This window comes from Centropristis striata, chromosome 10 (assembly GCF_030273125.1).
Source record: "Centropristis striata isolate RG_2023a ecotype Rhode Island chromosome 10, C.striata_1.0, whole genome shotgun sequence".
Taxonomy (NCBI): domain Eukaryota; kingdom Metazoa; phylum Chordata; class Actinopteri; order Perciformes; family Serranidae; genus Centropristis; species Centropristis striata.
Window position 1 is genome coordinate 37,366,247 of NC_081526.1, and position 19,609 is coordinate 37,385,855.

General features: G+C 40.5%; 1 protein-coding gene across 2 annotated transcripts; it reads left to right on the forward strand.

Annotated features, from left to right (window-relative positions):
- Window positions 1–1,039: 1,039 nt before the first annotated feature.
- Window positions 1,040–16,995, forward strand: LOC131979455 (kinesin heavy chain-like). Of its 2 annotated transcripts, XM_059343442.1 has the most exons (26): window positions 1,041–1,386; window positions 3,380–3,467; window positions 4,406–4,479; window positions 4,738–4,842; window positions 5,214–5,262; window positions 5,391–5,446; window positions 5,539–5,626; window positions 6,931–7,055; window positions 7,147–7,251; window positions 7,330–7,478; window positions 8,269–8,417; window positions 9,390–9,559; window positions 9,653–9,721; window positions 9,799–10,005; window positions 10,832–10,978; window positions 11,060–11,248; window positions 11,701–11,818; window positions 11,922–11,998; window positions 12,936–13,045; window positions 13,162–13,263; window positions 13,422–13,482; window positions 13,563–13,634; window positions 13,896–14,000; window positions 14,087–14,300; window positions 14,450–14,644; window positions 15,733–16,995. In XM_059343442.1, the coding sequence occupies exons 1-25, from the start codon at window positions 1,252–1,254 to the stop codon at window positions 14,635–14,637; spliced, it is 2,952 nt and encodes a 983-aa protein (XP_059199425.1). In that variant the 5' UTR covers window positions 1,041–1,251; the 3' UTR covers window positions 14,638–14,644; window positions 15,733–16,995. The 2 variants fall into 2 exon arrangements, with proteins under 2 accessions (XP_059199426.1, XP_059199425.1); XM_059343443.1 differs by lacking the exons at window positions 13,422–13,482; window positions 14,450–14,644; window positions 15,733–16,995 and having other exon boundaries at window positions 1,040–1,386; window positions 14,087–14,219.
- The last annotated feature ends 2,614 nt before the right edge of the window (window positions 16,996–19,609 follow it).

Below are 19,609 nucleotides of genomic sequence, written 5' to 3' on the forward strand. Positions count from 1 at the left end.
ATATACTTTTCAGAAGCCTGACATTTGTGTTTAAAATATCCTTTTTTTATTGATCTTATGTAATATTCTAATTTGTACGCCATAATCATCAAAATGACAATAAAAACCGGCTTGAAATATTTCACTCTGTGTATTGAAACTATATAATATACAAGTTTAACTTTCTGACATAATTGACAAAAATAATGAACATTTTCCCAATATTCTAATTTTTTTAGATATACCTGTACACCAGGGGTGGGCAACCTTTACTAACTAAAGAGCCACAACCCAAAAAAGAGAAAATCGTGGAAGGGAGCCGCAAACCTTATATTGAGCCTAAAATGAAAATTAAACAGCCTAATAAGTCTAAATTAGCCTACCAACATTATTAATAGTCATATTGAGCATTTATTAATATGATTTTGAAAACTAGTCTATCTCGGGGAACTCAAAACTAAACTCAAAATTGGCAAAACTTAAAAGTTAAGGCGCCGGGCTGCAGACTTTCGTAGGCTATGAAGCACATTTTAGTTGACTTAAATGTCTTTTTTAACATGCTGTAAAAAGGCTATACAATTTTACAATTGAGGAATACAAATAGCTTTTGGTCTACACCATTGATAAATGAACATTTTAATGTAAAAAATATGTATATCATTTTTTTTGCATGACATTACATGACGCTGCAATACAGGGGCATCTGGTGGTAAAAGTGATGGGATGCTGCCCTCCTCCCATAGCTTTTATGTTGATTCAAGGTCACAAAATCACACCATATACAGGAGCATCTCAATACATTATAATATCATAGAACGTTTATGTCAGTAATTCAATTGAAAAGGTGAAATAACACATTATATAGATCCATTACACACAGAATGAAACATTTCATGTCTTGTGAACATTCCAAAAGACCAATTTTAAGACCAGGAACACACACATAAATGTGATTTTTTTTTCTTCTTCAAAGCTGATAAAAAAATCAGCTTCTCTCTATGGAAACAGAACTCCATGTCCCAGAGTTCCTTGCGGCTCAGCGGTCCAGGGTGGACCTGTGTGAGGTGGGAGTGTCCATCAGTCTGCAGCATCCTGATCTACCGGAGACCTGCTCGGTTCACGGCGGGGCTCTGTCGGTGTTTTTCTCAGGCTCAGCCCGGTCTGTGTGTGTTGGTGTGTTTGTGTGTGTGTGTCCTGTTTACCGGTGGCTGCGTGTCTCCCGGTGAGTGTGTCTGTGTGTCTGTGTGTCGTGTTGACCGGACGGTATCGGTGATGGAGGACGCGGCGGGGTGCGGGGTGTGCGGGGTGAAGGTGATGTGTCGCTTCAGGCCGCTGAACGACTCGGAGAGGAGCCGCGGAGACAAAGACATCCCCAAATTTAACGGAGAGGACACGGTGGTGGTGGCGGTGAGTCCCCGGACCGACTGGTACACCGGTGTGTGTGTGAACACGGTGTTTTACCGACACACCCTTTATCCGTCCGTCTGTCTGTCTGTCTGTCTGTCTTTCTAATTGTCTGTCTGTCTGTCTGTCTGTCTGTCTATCTATCTATCTATCTATGTCTATTGCCTGCAGCCACAATAGAAACAAACACCTGAAACTGCTGATTCATCAGGATGTTGTTTTGATTTTCAGAAATGAATTAATTAAGTTAAATGAAATCCGCCATCACACTCTGCTGGTTTATGATTGTATTTTTTGATTATTGTTATTATTTTTATCTGATTCTTGGTTGCAGGTAATAATGTGATTCTCTCTCTCTGTGAGAAAGGGATAAAGGCATAATTTCAAGAAATATATTATGACAGTTACCTTTTTTTTTTTTCCACCAATAAATAATACAAAAATAGCAGAATTTACAACATGTTTAATTGAAAAAGCAAAGTAGACGTTTTCTTTTTCTAAATCTCAAGTTCTGCAAACATTTCAGCATCCACAGATCAATGATTGTTGTAGGATTCATTGTCCGTTTATGGCTTTTAAAGATATTAAATCATTTCCCTCCCTGTGTTATTGAAAGATACGATTCATGCTGTTGACTTGGTGTGTGTGTGTGTGTGTGTGTGTGTGTGTTTATAATATAATTGAAGACATAACGAGGACAGTCAGTCTGTCTCTGTTCTCTTCATCTCTTTAATGAGACGTCATTAACGGGACAAACAGACGTTTAAGGGTTTTTTACATTTCTTTTACAAACTCATCCGTAAAAGTAAAAAAAAAACAACATCAACAAAAAGACTCAGAAACAGAAACAAATTGTCTTTTATGTAAAACAAGCTTATTTATTTAACTTTAGCTTTATTTAAAAATCAAAGAAAACTTTTGAAAATGCAAAACAAAGTCAAACCTTAATAATTTAATTGATTAAATACATGTTAAGATAACATTAATTTCTCATCAATTTAACAGGAATTATGTCCTGATCATTAACTAACTAACCACTTATAACTCTTGCTAACTATTATTAACCACACTAATCATAAGTATAAACCATACTAACATTTCCATTATTAACCTTACTAACATTAGTATTATTAACCATACTAACATTACTATTATTAACCATACTGTCACTATTATTAACCATACTAACATTACTATTATTAACCATACTGTCACTATTATTAACCATACTGACATTACTATTATTAACCATACTAACATTACTATTATTAACCATACTAACATTACTATTATTAACCACACTAATCATAAGTAGAAACCATACTAACATTACTATTAACAATACTAACATTGCTATTATTAACCATACTAACATTACTATTATTAATCATACTAACATTACTTTTATTAACCATACTAACATTACTATTATTAACCATAATAACATTACTAAATTAGCAGCTAAAAAAGCAGAGGTCCCCATTTGGCGAGTGAAGACTGATGGTCCCCTGTTGGTGTAGGTGTGTGTGTGTGTGTGTGTGTGTGTCTGATGCGGTAACCATGACAGCACACAGACGTCAGCTGCTTCACATTTTCTTTTCTTCTGAGTTTCACATTTTCAGTGAAATGTCACGGCTCAGTCTGCTGCCCTGATGGTTTATTGGGACGTTTCTGAGTATATTGTGATTTTTGTGGGTGTACTGGGACTTCTATAACACAATTGTATGTGTAATTTAATGAATCCCATGTCGGACTTAATTATTTTTCTTTTGTTGTTGTTTATATTTCCTACAATATGATTCTTCTGGCCAAATATTCACAATAAATATTTGAAATATTACATTTATTTAAGAAGTTTATAATCTAAAATGTTTTTGGCACATTTCAAAGCAAACTGGAAGACTTTTATTCAGAAGGATTGTATTTAAAGTAATTAAATACTTTTATTTAATGTACATTAGACTTTTATTTTGACACTGTGTTTCCTGTGTTCCAGGGGAAGCCGTATGTGTTTGACCGAGTCCTCCCTCCGAACTCTGAACAGGTCCAGGTGTACGACACCTGCGCCAGACAGATCGTCAAAGGTTGGTCACATGATCACCATCAGGAAAACCCTATCTTATTCTGAAAAGTCTTGTTAATGATGCTTTGTGACTTCCTGCTCAGTAACCATGGTAACTAGCCTCCTCTGTGGCTAAGTGAAGAGCTAACACGGGGCAATCGCACCGAGCACTATTGTTATACTGTGGATTTTTTCTTCTTCCTCTTATATATCAAAACGTGCGGTTTTATCGGGATCGGTGTGCTATTACTTTTCTCTACGGAATACGAATTTATACGAAAAAACTGCCCAAAATTTTGCATTGAAGTGAATGGGACGGCCGAAAAAAATGAGCGAAAAAGAACAATAATTGGAGATTTTTAAACGTCTACTTCTCCGGCATAATTTCACCTAGAGACTCCATTTGAACTTTAAACAGTAGACACAAGTCTTGTGTATCGGTGTATTAATCCACGTTTCGATAGGTCATATAGTTTTTTATCAATCCCTGTTCAATGACCATGATCATTTTTGGAGAAATTCTGAGATTATAATGGGTGTGTATTGCACGGAATGTTCGTGTCACAGTGTGTGACATCATCGCCAGAGTGTAGAGGGAGAGGTAAAATTGTCAAAAAATAAATTTGAAAACAGCGCTCCAGGCCGCAAATTCCACTCTACAGAAATAATTTATACATAGAAACGTAGGAAAATTAGTCTTCTCACTCACAATCCTCTGGTAAAGCTGTCAGAGTTATAGTTTGGGCGTAGGACGCACAAATGCGCCACCAACAGACTCATTGGCTCCCACATTAAAAAACGCAGGAAGATTTCTGAAAAGGGGAGATGTAACAGTTTTTCTATTTTTAAATTTTCTATTTAATATATATAGTTTAAACAAACAAATTATCTCACTCTGTTTTATTTACGTGCTACACAGCGTCCAACTAATGTGTTGTTGTTGTTGTTGTTGTGTTGCAGATGTGTTGGGAGGATACAACGGGACCATCTTTGCTTACGGTCAGACGTCCTCAGGAAAGACTCACACCATGGAGGTTATTATTAATGATATTATCAACTTATTGTTTGTTTCATGATGAAAAACGTTTGTTTTCTGTCCGTCAGTGAATCTGATGTTTCAAACTGATTTAATTTATTTAAGAATATTAAAATAATGTCATATTAAAGGCTGATGAACTGTTGTGTGTTGTGGGAAAAGTAAAATCATTTTCACAATGTACTGAATAGAAAAACATGCAACTTCCTTTTAATATTCTTTCATGTTTTTGAATTTTGAATCATACATTTTCCAGGGGAATCTTCACGACCCGCGTCTGATGGGAATCATCCCGCGAATCTCCAGAGACATCTTTGACCACATTTACTCCATGGACGAGAACCTCGAATTCCACATCAAGGTGATGATGTCATCAGTCATTTTTTATAATATACATAAACGGTTGAAAGGTCGCACAGCAGTGAAACAGAAAATGTTTATAAATTAAAACATCAACTGGAAAAAAGAAAAAAACATCCTTTTTGGATCTCCAGGACCAACCGTTTTCACCTGCTTTCCAAGTTCACGTGCTCATCTGCACTTTTTGCATTATTAACAATAATAAATGTGTACACGTCATTTTAATTAATCTCTGAGTTTTCATATTAATATTTGAATGAATATTTTAGAACAAACAGTAGAGAATTTATCTTTAATTTGCATTAAAATGTAATTTCATTAACTTTCTGTATAGAAAAAATGTAAACAGAATATTACCTTTTTTTCCTGCAGGTCTCTTATTTTGAAATCTATCTGGATAAAATCAGAGACTTACTGGACGGTGAGGATGATGTAATGTTTTAATAATTTAATAATGAACTGGACGGTGAGGATGATGTAATGTTTTAATAATTTAATAATGAACGTATTTAATAAATAACATATATAATTGTAATATTCCTGTTTCAGTGTCGAAGACGAACCTGGCTGTTCATGAAGATAAAAACAGAGTTCCTTTTGTCAAAGTATGTCCTCAGTAATATTTCAAGATAATGTAGTATCAGTACTGCAGTATCTGGAGTACAGTAACAGTACTCTGCTGTGTACTTCCTGTCAGGGCTGCACCGAACGCTTCGTCTCCAGTCCTGATGAGGTGATGGACGTCATCGACGAGGGGAAGGCCAACCGACACGTCGCTGTCACCAGTGAGTACAAATACTACTACTACTACTACTACTACCACTACTACAACTACTACTACTACTGACACGTCGCTGTCACCAGTGAGTACAAATACTACTACTACTACTACTACTACCACTACTACTACTGCTACTACTGACACGTCGCTGTCACCAGTGAGTACAAATACTACTACTACTACGACTACTACTACTACTGACATGTCGCCGTCACCAGTGAGTACAAATACTACTATTACTACGACTACTACTACTACTGACATGTCGCCATCACCAGTGAGTACAAATACTACCACTACTACTACGACTACTACTACTACTACTACTACTACACGTCACTGTCCCCAGTGAGTACAAATACTACTACTACTACTACGACTACTACTACTACTACTACTGACACGTCACCGTCACCAGTGAGTACAAATACTATGAGTACTACACGTCGCCGTCACCAGTGAGTACAAATACTACTACTATTACTACGACTACTACTGCTACTGACACATCGCCAACACCAGTGAGTACAAATACTACCACTACTACTACTACTGACACGTCGCAGTCACCAGTGAGTACAAATACTACCACTACTACTACCGAGACTACCTATACTACTACTACCGATACTACTGATACTACCAGTACTACCGATATTACTACTGATTCTGATACTACCTATACTACTACTACTACTACTGATACTACTGCTACTACCGATACTACCTATACTACTACTGATACTACTACTGATACTACCTATACTACTACTGATACTACCAATACTACCGATACTACTACTGATTCTGATACTACATAAACTACTTCTACTACTTCTACTACTGATACTACCGATACTACTGCTACTACCAATACTACTACTACTACTGATACTACCAATACTACCTATACTACAACTGATATTACTACCTATACTAGTACTACTACCGATACTACTGCTACTACCAATACTACTACTACTACTGATACTACCAATACTACCTATACTACAACTGATATTACTACCTATACTAGTACTACTACTACTGATACTACCAATACTACCTATACTACTACTGATATTACTACCTATACTAGTACTACTACTACTGATACTACCAATACTACTGATACTACCGATATAGGGAGGGGCAAGCAAAAAAATACAAAGACAGCAGAAAAACTAAACTTTATACTTCATATTTACATTACTACTACTACTGACGTACTAACGTATATTTCCGTGTACTAACGTGCACTTCCCCTGTAAGTCCATGTACTAACGTGTACTTTCTGTGTACTTGCAGACATGAACGAGCACAGCTCTCGCAGTCACAGTATCTTCCTGATCAACATCAAGCAGGAGAACGTGGAGACGGAGCTCAAACTGTCGGGGAAACTTTACCTGGTCGACCTGGCGGGCAGCGAGAAGGTCACACTCTGTTATTATTATTATTATTAATGTGTTATTGTAGATATTATTATATTTATGTATTATTACCAGTGATGATGCTTTTGTTCAGGTGAGTAAAACGGGAGCAGAAGGCTCCGTGTTGGACGAAGCCAAGAACATCAACAAATCTCTGTCTGCTCTGGGGAACGTGATCGCCGCTCTGAGCGAAGGAACGGTGCGTCTGTGGAACAGGAAAGTTTACTCCTTTCAAAATAAAGGAGCTTCTGGTAATATCAGTTCTCTATGTGTGTAGAAAACCCACGTCCCGTACAGGGACAGCAAGATGACCCGGATCCTGCAGGACTCTCTAGGAGGAAACTGTCGAACCACCATCATCATCTGCTGCTCGCCGTCCGTTTACAACGAGGCCGAAACCAAGTCCACCCTCATGTTCGGACAGAGGTAAAGTACTGCTCAAAGTAATGCAAGTACTGGTATATTTCAGGTATATAACTGGTATATATCAGGTATATAACTGGTATATTTCAGGTATAAAACTGGTATATATCAGGTAAATAACTGGTGTATTTCAGGTACATAGTTGGTATATAACTGGTATATTTCAGGTTTATTTCAGGTGTATAACTGGTATATAGTTCAGGTATATATTACTGGTATATTTCAGGTATATAACTGGTATATTTCAGGTATATAACTGCTATATATCAGGTATGTAACTGGTGGATTTCAGGTATATAACTGGTATATTTCAGGTATTTAACTGGTGTATTTCAGGTACATAATTGGTATATAACTGTTATATTTCAGGTTTATTACAGGTGTATAGCTGGTATATATCAGGTATATAACTGGTATATTTCAGGTATATAACTGGTATATATCAGGTATATACCTGGTATGTTTCAGGTATATAACTGGTATATTTCAGGTATATAACTGGTATGTTTCAGGTATATAACTGGTATATTTCAGGTATATATTACTGGTATATTTCAGATATATAACTGGTATATTTCAGGTATATAACTGGTGTATTTCAGGTATATAACTGGTATATTTCAGGTATATAACTGGTATATTTCAGGTATATAACTGGTATGTTTCAGGTTTATGGCTGGTATGAAATGGCCCCTCCAGTACTGAACTAAAGACTCTTCACCGCCCTTTATCTGTTGTGTCACACGTCCTGACAGCAGCAGCTCTCTGACTGTTTGTTGCTTTTGTGTCTTAGAGCTAAAACCATCAAGAACACCGTATCTGTTAACCAGGAGCTGACGGCTGAAGAGTGGAAGAAGAAATATGAGAAGGAGAAAGAAAAAAACAGGAGTCTGAGCATCATGGTTCAGAAACTGGAGAATGAGTTGAAACGCTGGAGGAAAGGTAAACGCCAGAAATACCCAGGAGGAACAGTCGGGTTCATAGGAATGAATGAGGAGGTTTGAGCAGGCCTGTTTAAAGGTTCCTCGAACTTCAGACTTGTCGCTGCGCTCGCTGGGGTTCTCGGCAACAAGCCAATAGGGTATATTTCAAGTATATAACTGGTATATTTCAGTTATATATCTGGTATATTTCAGGTATATAACTGGTATATTTCAGGTACATAACTGGTATATTTCAGTTATATATCTGGTATATTTCAGGTATATAACTGGTATATTTCAGGTACATAACTGGTATATTTCAGGTACATAACTGGTATATTTCAGGTTTATTTCAGGTGTATAACTGGTATATATCTCAGGTATATTTCAGGTGTATAACTGGTATATATTTCAGGTATATATTCCTGGTATATTTCAGGTATATAACTGGTATATTTCAGGTATATATCTGGTATATTTCAGGTATATATCAGGTATATAACTGGTATATTTCAGGTATATAACTGGTATATTTCAGGTATATAACTGGTATATAACTGGTATATAACTGGTATATATTATTGGAATATTTCAGGTATATATCTGGTATATTTCAGGTATATATCAGGTATATAACTGGTATATTTCAGGTATATAACTGGTATATATCAGGTATATAACTGGTATATATTATTGGAATATTTCAGGTATATATCTGGTATATTTCAGGTATATATCTGGTATATTTCAGGTATATATCAGGTATATAACTGGTATATTTCAGGTATATAACTGGTATATATCAGGTATATAACTGGTATATAACTGGTATATATCATTGGTATATTTCAGGTATAAACACCGTTTATATTTCAGGCCAAATGTGAAGTTGATTGGATGAATTTCCTGAGTTATGTGGACAGACAGGCTCAGCTTCAGTCTTCACACTGAATCAAACTCGTCTAAGCGTGAATGTTCTGAACGTGTCCAGGTGAGTCTGTACCTGTGGAGGAGCAGCTGAGCAGCAGAAACAAGAAAAGTAGCAGTGAGACGATGGCAGTGGCTGACAGCTTGGCCCCGCCCCCTGTCCCTCTGTCAGACGAAGAGAAGACGCAGTATGAGACACTCATCAGTGACCTGTACCATCAGCTGGACGACAAGGTGAGTCTTACCTGTTCTTTCACCTGGATATTATAAAGCAAGTCTCACCTGGACCAGCTGGGAAACAACATATAATACTTTTGACTGTTTCAGGACGAGGAGATCAACCATCACAGTCAGACAGCCGAGAATCTGAAACAGCAGCTGATCGATCAGGACGAGGTGAGTCTCACCTGAGTGTCTCCGCCTCCAAACGCCTCGGCAGCACCTGACTGTCTCTTCTTCATCTTCTCATCCAGGTGCTGCTGTCCGGCCGCCAGGACTACCAGCGTGTGCAGGAGGAGCTGTCCCGGCTGCAGAGGGACGGCGACTCGGCCAAAGAGGAAGTGAAGGAGGTGCTGCAGGCGCTGGAGGAGCTCGCCGTCAACTACGACCACAAGAGCCAGGAGGTGGAGACGAAGAACCGCTGCAACGAGGCACTGAACGAGGAGCTCGCTCACAAAACTGTGAGTGGACGTTGAAGACAAGGGTTAGAGGGACAGGGGGACAGAAGGACAGGAGGACAGAGAGACAGGAGGACAGAGAGACAGGAGGTCAGAGAGACAGGAGGTCAGAGGGACAGTAGGACATACAGACAGACAGGAGGACAGAGGGACAGTAAGACAGGAGGACAGGGAGACAGTAGGACAGACAGACAGGAGGACAGAGGGACAGTAAGACAGGAGGACAGAGAGACAGGAGGACAGTAGGACAGACAGACAGAAGGACAGAGGGACAGTAAGACAGGAGGACAGAGGGACAGGAGGTCAGAGGGACAGTACGACAGACAGACAGGAGGACAGAGGGACAGTAAGACAGGAGGACAGAGAGACAGGAAGACAGAGGAACAAAGAGACAGGAGGACAGAGGGACTGGTGGACAGGAGGATAGAGGGACAGGAGGACAGAGTAACAGGTGCACAGGAGGACAGAGGGACAGGAGGACAGAGAGACAGGAGGACAGAGGGACAGGAGGACAGACAGACAGGAGGTTAGAGGGACAGAGAGACAGAGGGACAGGAGGACAGAGAGACAGGAGGACAGAGGGACAGGAGGACAGAGAGACAGGAGGACAGAGAGACAGGAGGACAGAGGGACAGGAGGACAGAGAGACAGGAGGACAGAGAGACAGGAGGACAGAGAGACAGTAAGACAGGAGGACAGAGAGACAGGAGGTCAGAGGGACAGTAGGACAGAGGGACAGTAAGACAGGAGGACTGAGGGACAGGCGGACAGACAGACAGGAGGACAGTTGGAGGTCTGTGTGAGCCGTCTCTTCTTCTTCTGTGGTCAGGTGAGCCTGGAGGCGGTGCAGAGGGAGCTGTCCGGCCTGCAGGAGGTCAGCGCTCACCACAGGAAGCGTTCTGCAGAGATCCTCAACCTGCTGCTCAGAGACCTCGGAGACATCGGCAGCGTCCTCAGCACCTCAGACCTCAAAGCGGTGAGACTCTTCTTCTGCTCCTCGTCTGCACGGCGCTGACCTCTGACCTCTCTTGCTCACTCTGTCCCTTACTGTCTGCAGATGACGGAGGCGAGCGGCGTGATGGAGGAGGAGTTCACCACGGCGCGGCTCTACATCAGCAAGATGAAGTCTGAGGTCAAAACTCTGGTGACCCGCAGCAAACAGCTGGAGCTACACCTGACAGAGAACACCTGCAAGATGGAGGCCAACGAGAAGGAGCTCAACACCTGTCAGCTGCTCATCTCACAGGTAACACCACTCGTGACAGGTGACGAACACCTGTGACAGGTAACAAGACTCCTGTGACAGGTAACGAGACTCCTGTGACAGGTAACACGACTCGTGACAGGTAACGAGACTCCTGTTACGGGTGATAAGACTCTTGTGACAGGTAACGAGACTCCTGTGACAGGTAACGAACACCTGTGACAGGTAACGAGACTCCTATGACAGATAACGAACACCTGTGACAGGTAACAAGACACCTGTGACAGGTAACGAGACTCCTGTGACAGGTAACGAGACACCTGTGACAGGTAACGAGACACCTGTGACAGGTCACAAGACTCCTGTGACGGGTGACGAGACTCCTATGAAGGGTAACGAGACTCCTGTTTATTGTTTTTTTTAATTATTATTATTATTATTATTATTATTATTAATGATAATAATAATAGATAAAAAGGTGTTTTCGGTTGCAGCTCCAGGCGAAGGTGGCGTCGCTGACTGACGACCTGCAGAAGGTGGAGCAGAAGAAACGTAAACTGGAGGAGAGTCAGGACGCTCTGATGGAGGAGGTCGCCAAACTGCATGCTCAAGGTCAGACAGAAACCATAGTTACAGGAAACACTACCCTCTGATTGGCTGCTGAAAAGGCGGTTAAAGAGTGTGTGTGTGTGTGTGTGTGTGTGTGTGTGTTCAGGTCAAATGCACGAGGTGTCGTCGATGGATAAAGAGAAGGAACACATGAGTCGACTGAAGGACGCCGTTGAGATGAAGGTAAAGATTCTGATCCAAACACAGGTCATCGTTTAAACGTTCCACATCAACTGATCAGATGAGTTTTTCACTTTTTTGAGCTGATATCAAAGATCAAACACTTTTTTCTATGAACACAAAATGCCTGCATTGCACAAAGTTCTCAGAAGATCCTGGAGACCTTTCAACAGGACCAGAGAACATGAGGATCAGCCAGGAAAGATGATGGTTTTTATAGAAAACCTGCAATCTAATTTGGAGAGTGTGAAAAGAGCTGAGTCAGAGTGGAGGGTCCATATACAGGAACAGTGTTAACTTACACAATCAGTGAGTAACAAACTGATATCAAACAGAAATGAAGCGGCGTGTCTGTCTCTAAAGAGGAGGAGACAGAGAAAGGTAAGGTTCTCAGAGTCAGTTACCACGGCAACCAGCCAGAGCTGAAGTTACCTCCCTTTCTGGAGTTTCCCTCATTTCAGGTTAACAAAGTAAGAGTTATCTGAAAACCTGCTTTCTGGAACAGGCCCCTGGTCTTCTGTTTTATAGTCAGATAAAACAAAAAACGAATTGTTTGGCCACAGTGATATATCCTTCATTTGGCGTAAAAAAGGAGAAGCCTTCAACACGAAGAACAACATCCCCACTGTCAGACATGGTGTTGGGAACCTGATCACAGGAGAAAAGATTCCATCAGGCAGTCTGCAGAGAAACTTAGCCATTTCAGCACGACAACGACCCAAAACACAAAGCAGAAGTAATGAAGAAATGGTCAGTGGACAAAAACATGAAGGTTTTGAGTCCTGAATCTGTTACAAAATTGTGGGAAAATTAAAAAAAAGATGACTAGAAGTTGCTCAGCAGTTCTAGGAAGAGTTTGATTGCTGTAATAGCCAATAAAGGCTTTTATATTGGTTATTGTGTCATAATAATGAGTAATCTATCATTGTTAATGTAACAGAGAACTCTGGAGGAGCAGATGGAGAACCACAGAGAAGTTCATCACAAACAGCTGAGTCGCCTCCGAGACGAGATCGAGCAGAAACAGAGAGATGTCGACCGCGTCAAAGAGTACCTTTTTGATTTTTTAATAACCTTAAATCATTATTCATCATGTCAAACATAACTGATCAGTGTCTGATTGTCATTATTGATCTATTGAGTCTGAATTTGTGTTTGTGTTTCAGTGTGAATCAGGCCCTGCAGCTGGAGAACAGGAAGCTTCAATCTGACTTTGACAAACTGAAAGCTGAAGACAAGAACAAAGCCCAGAAACTCCACAAACTGCAGTAAGTTTGTCCTGTTCAGCTCACAGTGTGTTTTGTTTCCTTATCAACAATCCTGAGTGGAAACACTGCAAGTAAACAAGATGAAATATGAGTAAAAGTTGGAGTACGGATGAAACAAATGATTTGATCATGAGTCAGACTGTGTTTGTGTGAATCAGGTTCCTGAATGAGAAGAGAGAACAAGCCAAAGAGGACCTGAAGGGCCTGGAGGAGACAGTGGTTCGTGGATTATTATTCTTATTTTTTACATTCATCGTATCTTCATCTGAGATCAGCCGAGTTATTCTGTTTACTCACAGGCCAAAGAGCTGCAGACGCTCAACAATCTCCGCAAAGTCTTCATCGAGGACCTCGGCACTCGAGTCAAGAACGTAAGAATACCATCAGTCGCCTCTTCAAGACTACAGAAGAGTTAAAGCATCAATCACAGAATGTAAAAAACAAAGTATTTAGCATTAGAACGTTGGGGTGAACAGGCTTCAGGTGTGTCCTCACCTGTCCAGGTGTGACATCATTGACAATGTGTCAGATCAACATTGAAAACCACCTCTGCAGCTGTTGATGCTCGTCATTCATCAAAGATGAACGTTAAAGGTTTGTTTGTGTGAACTTCAGTGTTTCTTCTTGAACAGAGTTCAGAGAACGACTGCGACGAGGCCGGTGGCAGTTTGGCTCAAAGACAGAGAATTATCTTCTTAGAAAACAACCTGGAGCAGCTCAGCAAAGTCCACAAACAGGTCCGTGTCCACTCGATCAAGTCAATCGATCAGTTTTTTATTTTATAAATAAATGGTGTCAGATCTGAAGCCTTTGTGTTCTTCAGCTGGTGCGGGACAACGCTGACCTCCGCTGTGAGCTGCCCAAGCTGGAGAAGCGTCTGCGGGCCACGGCAGAGCGGGTGAAAGCTCTGGAAGCCGCACTCAGAGCCGCCAAAGAGTCGGCCGTCAGGGACCGCAAACGGTACCAACAGGAAGTAGACCGCATCAAAGAGGCTGTTCGCTCCAAGAACGTCTCCAGGGGACACTCTGCTCAGATAGGTGAGGAAACAAACTAAACATAGTGATGAGTCAGACCGTCAAAACAAACCTGAGTCACTGCAGGAAAGGGTTTTTCCTCAGGGGACCTCTCAGTGTCAGGTTGTGTAATATATCCAACACTAACAGCTGACTGTCCTGTCTCCATACAGCCAAGCCAATCAGAGCTGGACATCATCATCATCAGTACCCGTCCTCCTCTCCATCCATCAGACCGACTATCCGAGGGGGCGGGGCATCATCCAGCCCACGCCATCACTCCCCCCGACAGCAGCAACCACGACAACAACAACAACCACAACCACAGCAACAAGCATTTCATCAGAGCCACAGCAAGTAAACTACAGGTGAGTCACAACCACAGCAATCCTATCAACACCCATAACAACCACAACCACAACAACCACAACAATCCTATTAACACCAACAGCAACCACAACAACAACCACAACAATCTTATCAACACCCACAGCAACCACAACAACAACCACAACAATCCTATCAACACCCACAGCAACCACAACAACAACCACAGCAACCACAACCACAGCTACACCCACAACAACAGCCACAGCAACCACACCAACCACAGCAACCACAACAATCCTATCATTTCATAAGAGCCACAGCAAGTAAGCTACAGGTGAGTCAAAACCACAACAATCCTATCAACACCCACAGCAACCACAACAACAACAACCACAACAATCCTATCAACACCCACAGCAACCACAACAACAACCACAACAATCCTATCAACACCCACAGCAACCACTACAACCACCACAACAATCCTATCAACACCCACAGCAACCACAACAACAACCACAACAATCCTATCAACACCCACAGCAACCACAACAACAACCACAACAATCCTATCAACACCCACAGCAACCACAACAACAACCACAACGATCCTATCAACACCCACAGCAACCACAACAACAACAACAACCACAACAATCCTATCAACACCCACAGCAACCACAACAACAACCACAACAATCCTATCAACACCAACAGCAACCACAACAACAACCACAACAATCCTATCAACACCAACAGCAACCACAACAACAACAACAACAACAACCACAGCTACAGCCACAACAACACTCACATTAACCACAACAACAACAACAACCACAGCTACAGCCACAACAACACTCACAGCAACCACAACAACAACAACAACAACCACAGCTACAGCCACAACAACACTCACATTAACCACAACAACAACAACCACAACAACAACAACAACAACCACAGCTACAGCCACAACAACACTCACAGCAACCACAACAACAACAACAACCACATCAATCCTATCAACACCCACAGAATCTATGTCAATAAACACAACAGCTGAATAAGTAAACCTTGAACATATAAACATGTTGTTTTGTTAATCTGCTTCGTGTCTTCGCAGGTTTCAGACGACTCCAGATCATTTTCCTTCTCTGTGGATCTCTCCTGATCTCACCACTCTGCCTTTACTGGAACCAGACGCCTTGTTTCCACAACTCTTTCCATTCCACCTTAACAACCATTCCACCTTAACAGCCATTCCACCTTAACAGCCATTCCACCTTAACAGCCAACAAGTGCTTTCTTTCCTCCTCTGAGTCGGGTCAGCTGTCTGACACACAAATTCAGTTAAATGAGTAAAATAATGCTTTGAATAAGGAGATTAAAAGGTCTTTTAGGTTTTAAGTAAGTTAAATAAAAAAGTTCAATATCCTCTTTAATTTGTTTAATAAGAAGTTAAATTTTGACTTCAATATTGACTTAAATTGAGTTAAATACTGACTTTAATGATAACTTTAATGAGTTTAATAATTATTTAAATACTGACTTCTATGATAACTTTAATGAGTTTAATAATTATTTAAATACTGACTTCTATGATAACTTTAATGAGCTGAATAAGTGAATCTGGGGTTTCTGAAGTGAAATAAGTTGGATGATAATGGACTCCAATGTAAATTGTTGTTGTCTTTGTGTTGTTTTGCAAACAAACATTGATCCGTGTGTTGTTCTGAAAAATTAAAGTATTAAAAAAAAGAAGAAAGGTTTGGAAACGTACAATCAAAGTACTACAGGGAAATTATGAGAGTCAACTTACTTTTCTCCATGCATTTATTCAGGTTCTTCTCTAATTTCTTATCCATCTGTGGTTGTAAATATTAACTTATTTTGTGATTTAATTTTTGGTTAGAAAGTCATAATTTAGACATAATATCCGGTGCCGGTACTCTTATTCGAGGGGGGTTATCAACCAAGTTGTGCCTTTCCTGCATTACTCTGTGGTGTACGTTAAGGAAAACAAATCATATTCGAGGTATAAAAATATAATGGAATATAATGCAGTAAGGCTCTCAGGCATTCCATATTGTTTTTAAATATGTATTCTCCTATATGTACGATTTACGAGGTGCACCTGAACACACCGTGGAGTCTGTCAGTGCCCACAGTACACCGGACCAAAACAAAACTAAGTGACTTTATCATCTGTTAACTCTGCCTGAGAAAATGTTGAAGTCATAATTATGAAATTAAATAAATGATGAAGCAGCAGAGGTACGGTGCTGCAACATGGAGTTTTAAAGGTGGAACCCCAAATACTTTAGAGCCATCATAAAACAAATATAGAGGGCAGAAAAGAGTACTGGCAGCTTGTAAGAAAAAGTCACAGTACACCAAAGAGTAAAAAGTAGACATACGGGCGAGTACTGGTACTACATACATGGGAGTACTGTTACTTTATACGGGCGAGTACTGTTACTGCGTACGGGCCAGTCCTGGTACTCCGTTGGGGCCAGTACTGGTACTGCGTACAAGCCAGTGCTGGTACTACGTACGGGCCAGTACTGGTACTCCGTAGGGGCCAGTACCGGTACTGTGTACGGGCCAGTACTGGTATTGCATATGGGCCAGTCCTGGTACTCCGTAGAGGCCAGTACTGGTACTCCGTATGGGCCAGTCCTGGTACTCCGTAGGGGCCAGTACTGGTACTCCGTATGGGCCAGTTCTGGTACTCCGCGGGCCAGTCCTGATACTCCGTAGGGGCCAGTCCTGGTACTCCGTACGGGTCAGTACTGGTACTCCGTAGGGGCCAGTACTGGTAATGCTTACGGGCCAGTACTGGTAATGCGTACGGGCCAGTACTGGTACTGCATATGGGCCAGTACTGGTACTCCGTAGGGGCCAGTACTGGTACTGTGTAGGGGCCAGTACTGGTACTCCGTAGGGACCAGTACTGGTACTGCGTACGGGCCAATCCTGGTACTGCGTACGGGCCACTACTGGTACTGCGTACAAGCCAGTACTGATACTCCTTACGGGCCAGTACTTGTACTCCGTATGGGCCAGTACTGGTACTGCGTACGGGCCAGTACTGGTACTATGTAAGGGTGAGTTCCAGCGCTGCTTGTATCTCATTTTAACCAGTAAATAATCATTTTGTTTTAAAGGTGATGGTGTTGACCCAGTGCTGAATAAAATCTGCCCCTGTGCTCGGTTACTTATTTAACTTATATTAACTTATATTGTAATAATTCCTCCACAGTATTATGTATCCGTTACAGCTGTAGAATCTTTACATCATGTTGGAACTCTGATGAATGTTTACATCTGTTTTTATAAAAAATGTGCTCAGTTTTCCTCCAGGAAAATAAAAACATGAACAGTTAGGAATAATAAAATATAAAATATCATATACAATTTTATATTAAAACAATCTTTTTTATTATAATGACATATTTGTAATTTTATAATGTCAATATTTGGACTTTTTCCAACCTTTTCTTTAAATGTTCTAAAACGTAAAATTTCAAATGTATCTGGAAATAGCACAACTGTCCTAGATATGTACTAATATTATTATTATAATAACTAACATTAGACAAATATATGATAATATATTTTAGTAAGTGAAATAGAATTTAAAAACAAATAAGTACAAATTTAAGTTGGAAGTCCCTTAATTATTGTTATGATGCGCTATCTGCTTATTTTTAGGCAAAGTGATATTTATTTATTATTCCTAACATTTCATGATATTTTTATTTTCCTGAACAGAATGTTTTATCACACTGATATTGTTTTTAAAGAAATATTTATTACAGAGGTGTTTTTCTATCTTCATTTTTTTTACTTTGTTTCACTGTAAACTGTTTGTTGTATCTAAAATCGTTCTGAGAAGCACAGTGTGTGTGTGTGTGTGTGTCTGTTTGTGTTATTAAACTGTGGTGCAGTAGTTTGTATCCTGAGTTTTTGTCCTGACTGACTTTCACAAATATTTTATTGTTGGGCCTCAATCATCAACTTGGTTCAACAAATTAATGTTTTCTTTTTTCTTAGGTAAGTTAGTGTTTTGCAAAATAATTCATTACATTTTCTTCAGTTATTCAGTTGTATAATATTATAGGATTTATATTAGTATTTTTGTTCTAATTTATAAAATGTTAAAATATTTCCATCACCAAACAACAATGCATTGTTTAAAATGCTTTAAAATTTATGAACACTGCTGGTCTGACACGTGTCCTCCAGTGGAGAAAACAAGACACAGTGTCCTCTAAGGTGTCCTTCAGTGGAGAAAATAAGACACAGTGTCCTCGAAGGTGTCCTCCAGTGGAGAAAATAAGACACAGTGTCCTCGAAGGTGTCCTCCAGTGGAGAAAATAAGACACAGTGTCCTCTGAGGTGTCCTCCAGTGGAGAAAATAAGACACAGTGTCTTCTAAGGTGTCCTTCAGTGGAGAAAATAAGACACAGTGTCCTCTGAGGTGTCCTCCAGTGGAGAAAATAAGACACAGTGTCCTCTGAGGTGTCCTTCAGTGGAGAAAATAAAACACAGTGTCCTTCAGTGGAGAAAATAAGACACAGTGTCCTCGAAGGTGTCCTCCAGTGGAGAAAACAAGACACAATGTCCTCTGAGGTGTCCTTCATTGGAGAAAATAAGACACAGTGTCCTCGAAGGTGTCCTCCAGTGGAGAAAATAAGACACAGTGTCCTCTGAGGTGTCCTCCAGTGGAGAAAATAAGACACAGTGTCTTCTAAGGTGTCCTTCAGTGGAGAAAATAAGACACAGTGTCCTCTAAGGTGTCCTCCAGTGGAGAAAATAAGACACAGTGTCCAGTGAGGTGTCCTCCAGTGGAGAAAATAAGACACAGTGTCCTCTAAGGTGTCCTCCAGTGGAGAAAATAAGACACAGTGTCCTCTGAGGTGTCCTTCAGTGGAGAAAATAAAACACAGTGTCCTTCAGTGGAGAAAATAAGACACAGTGTCCTCGAAGGTGTCCTC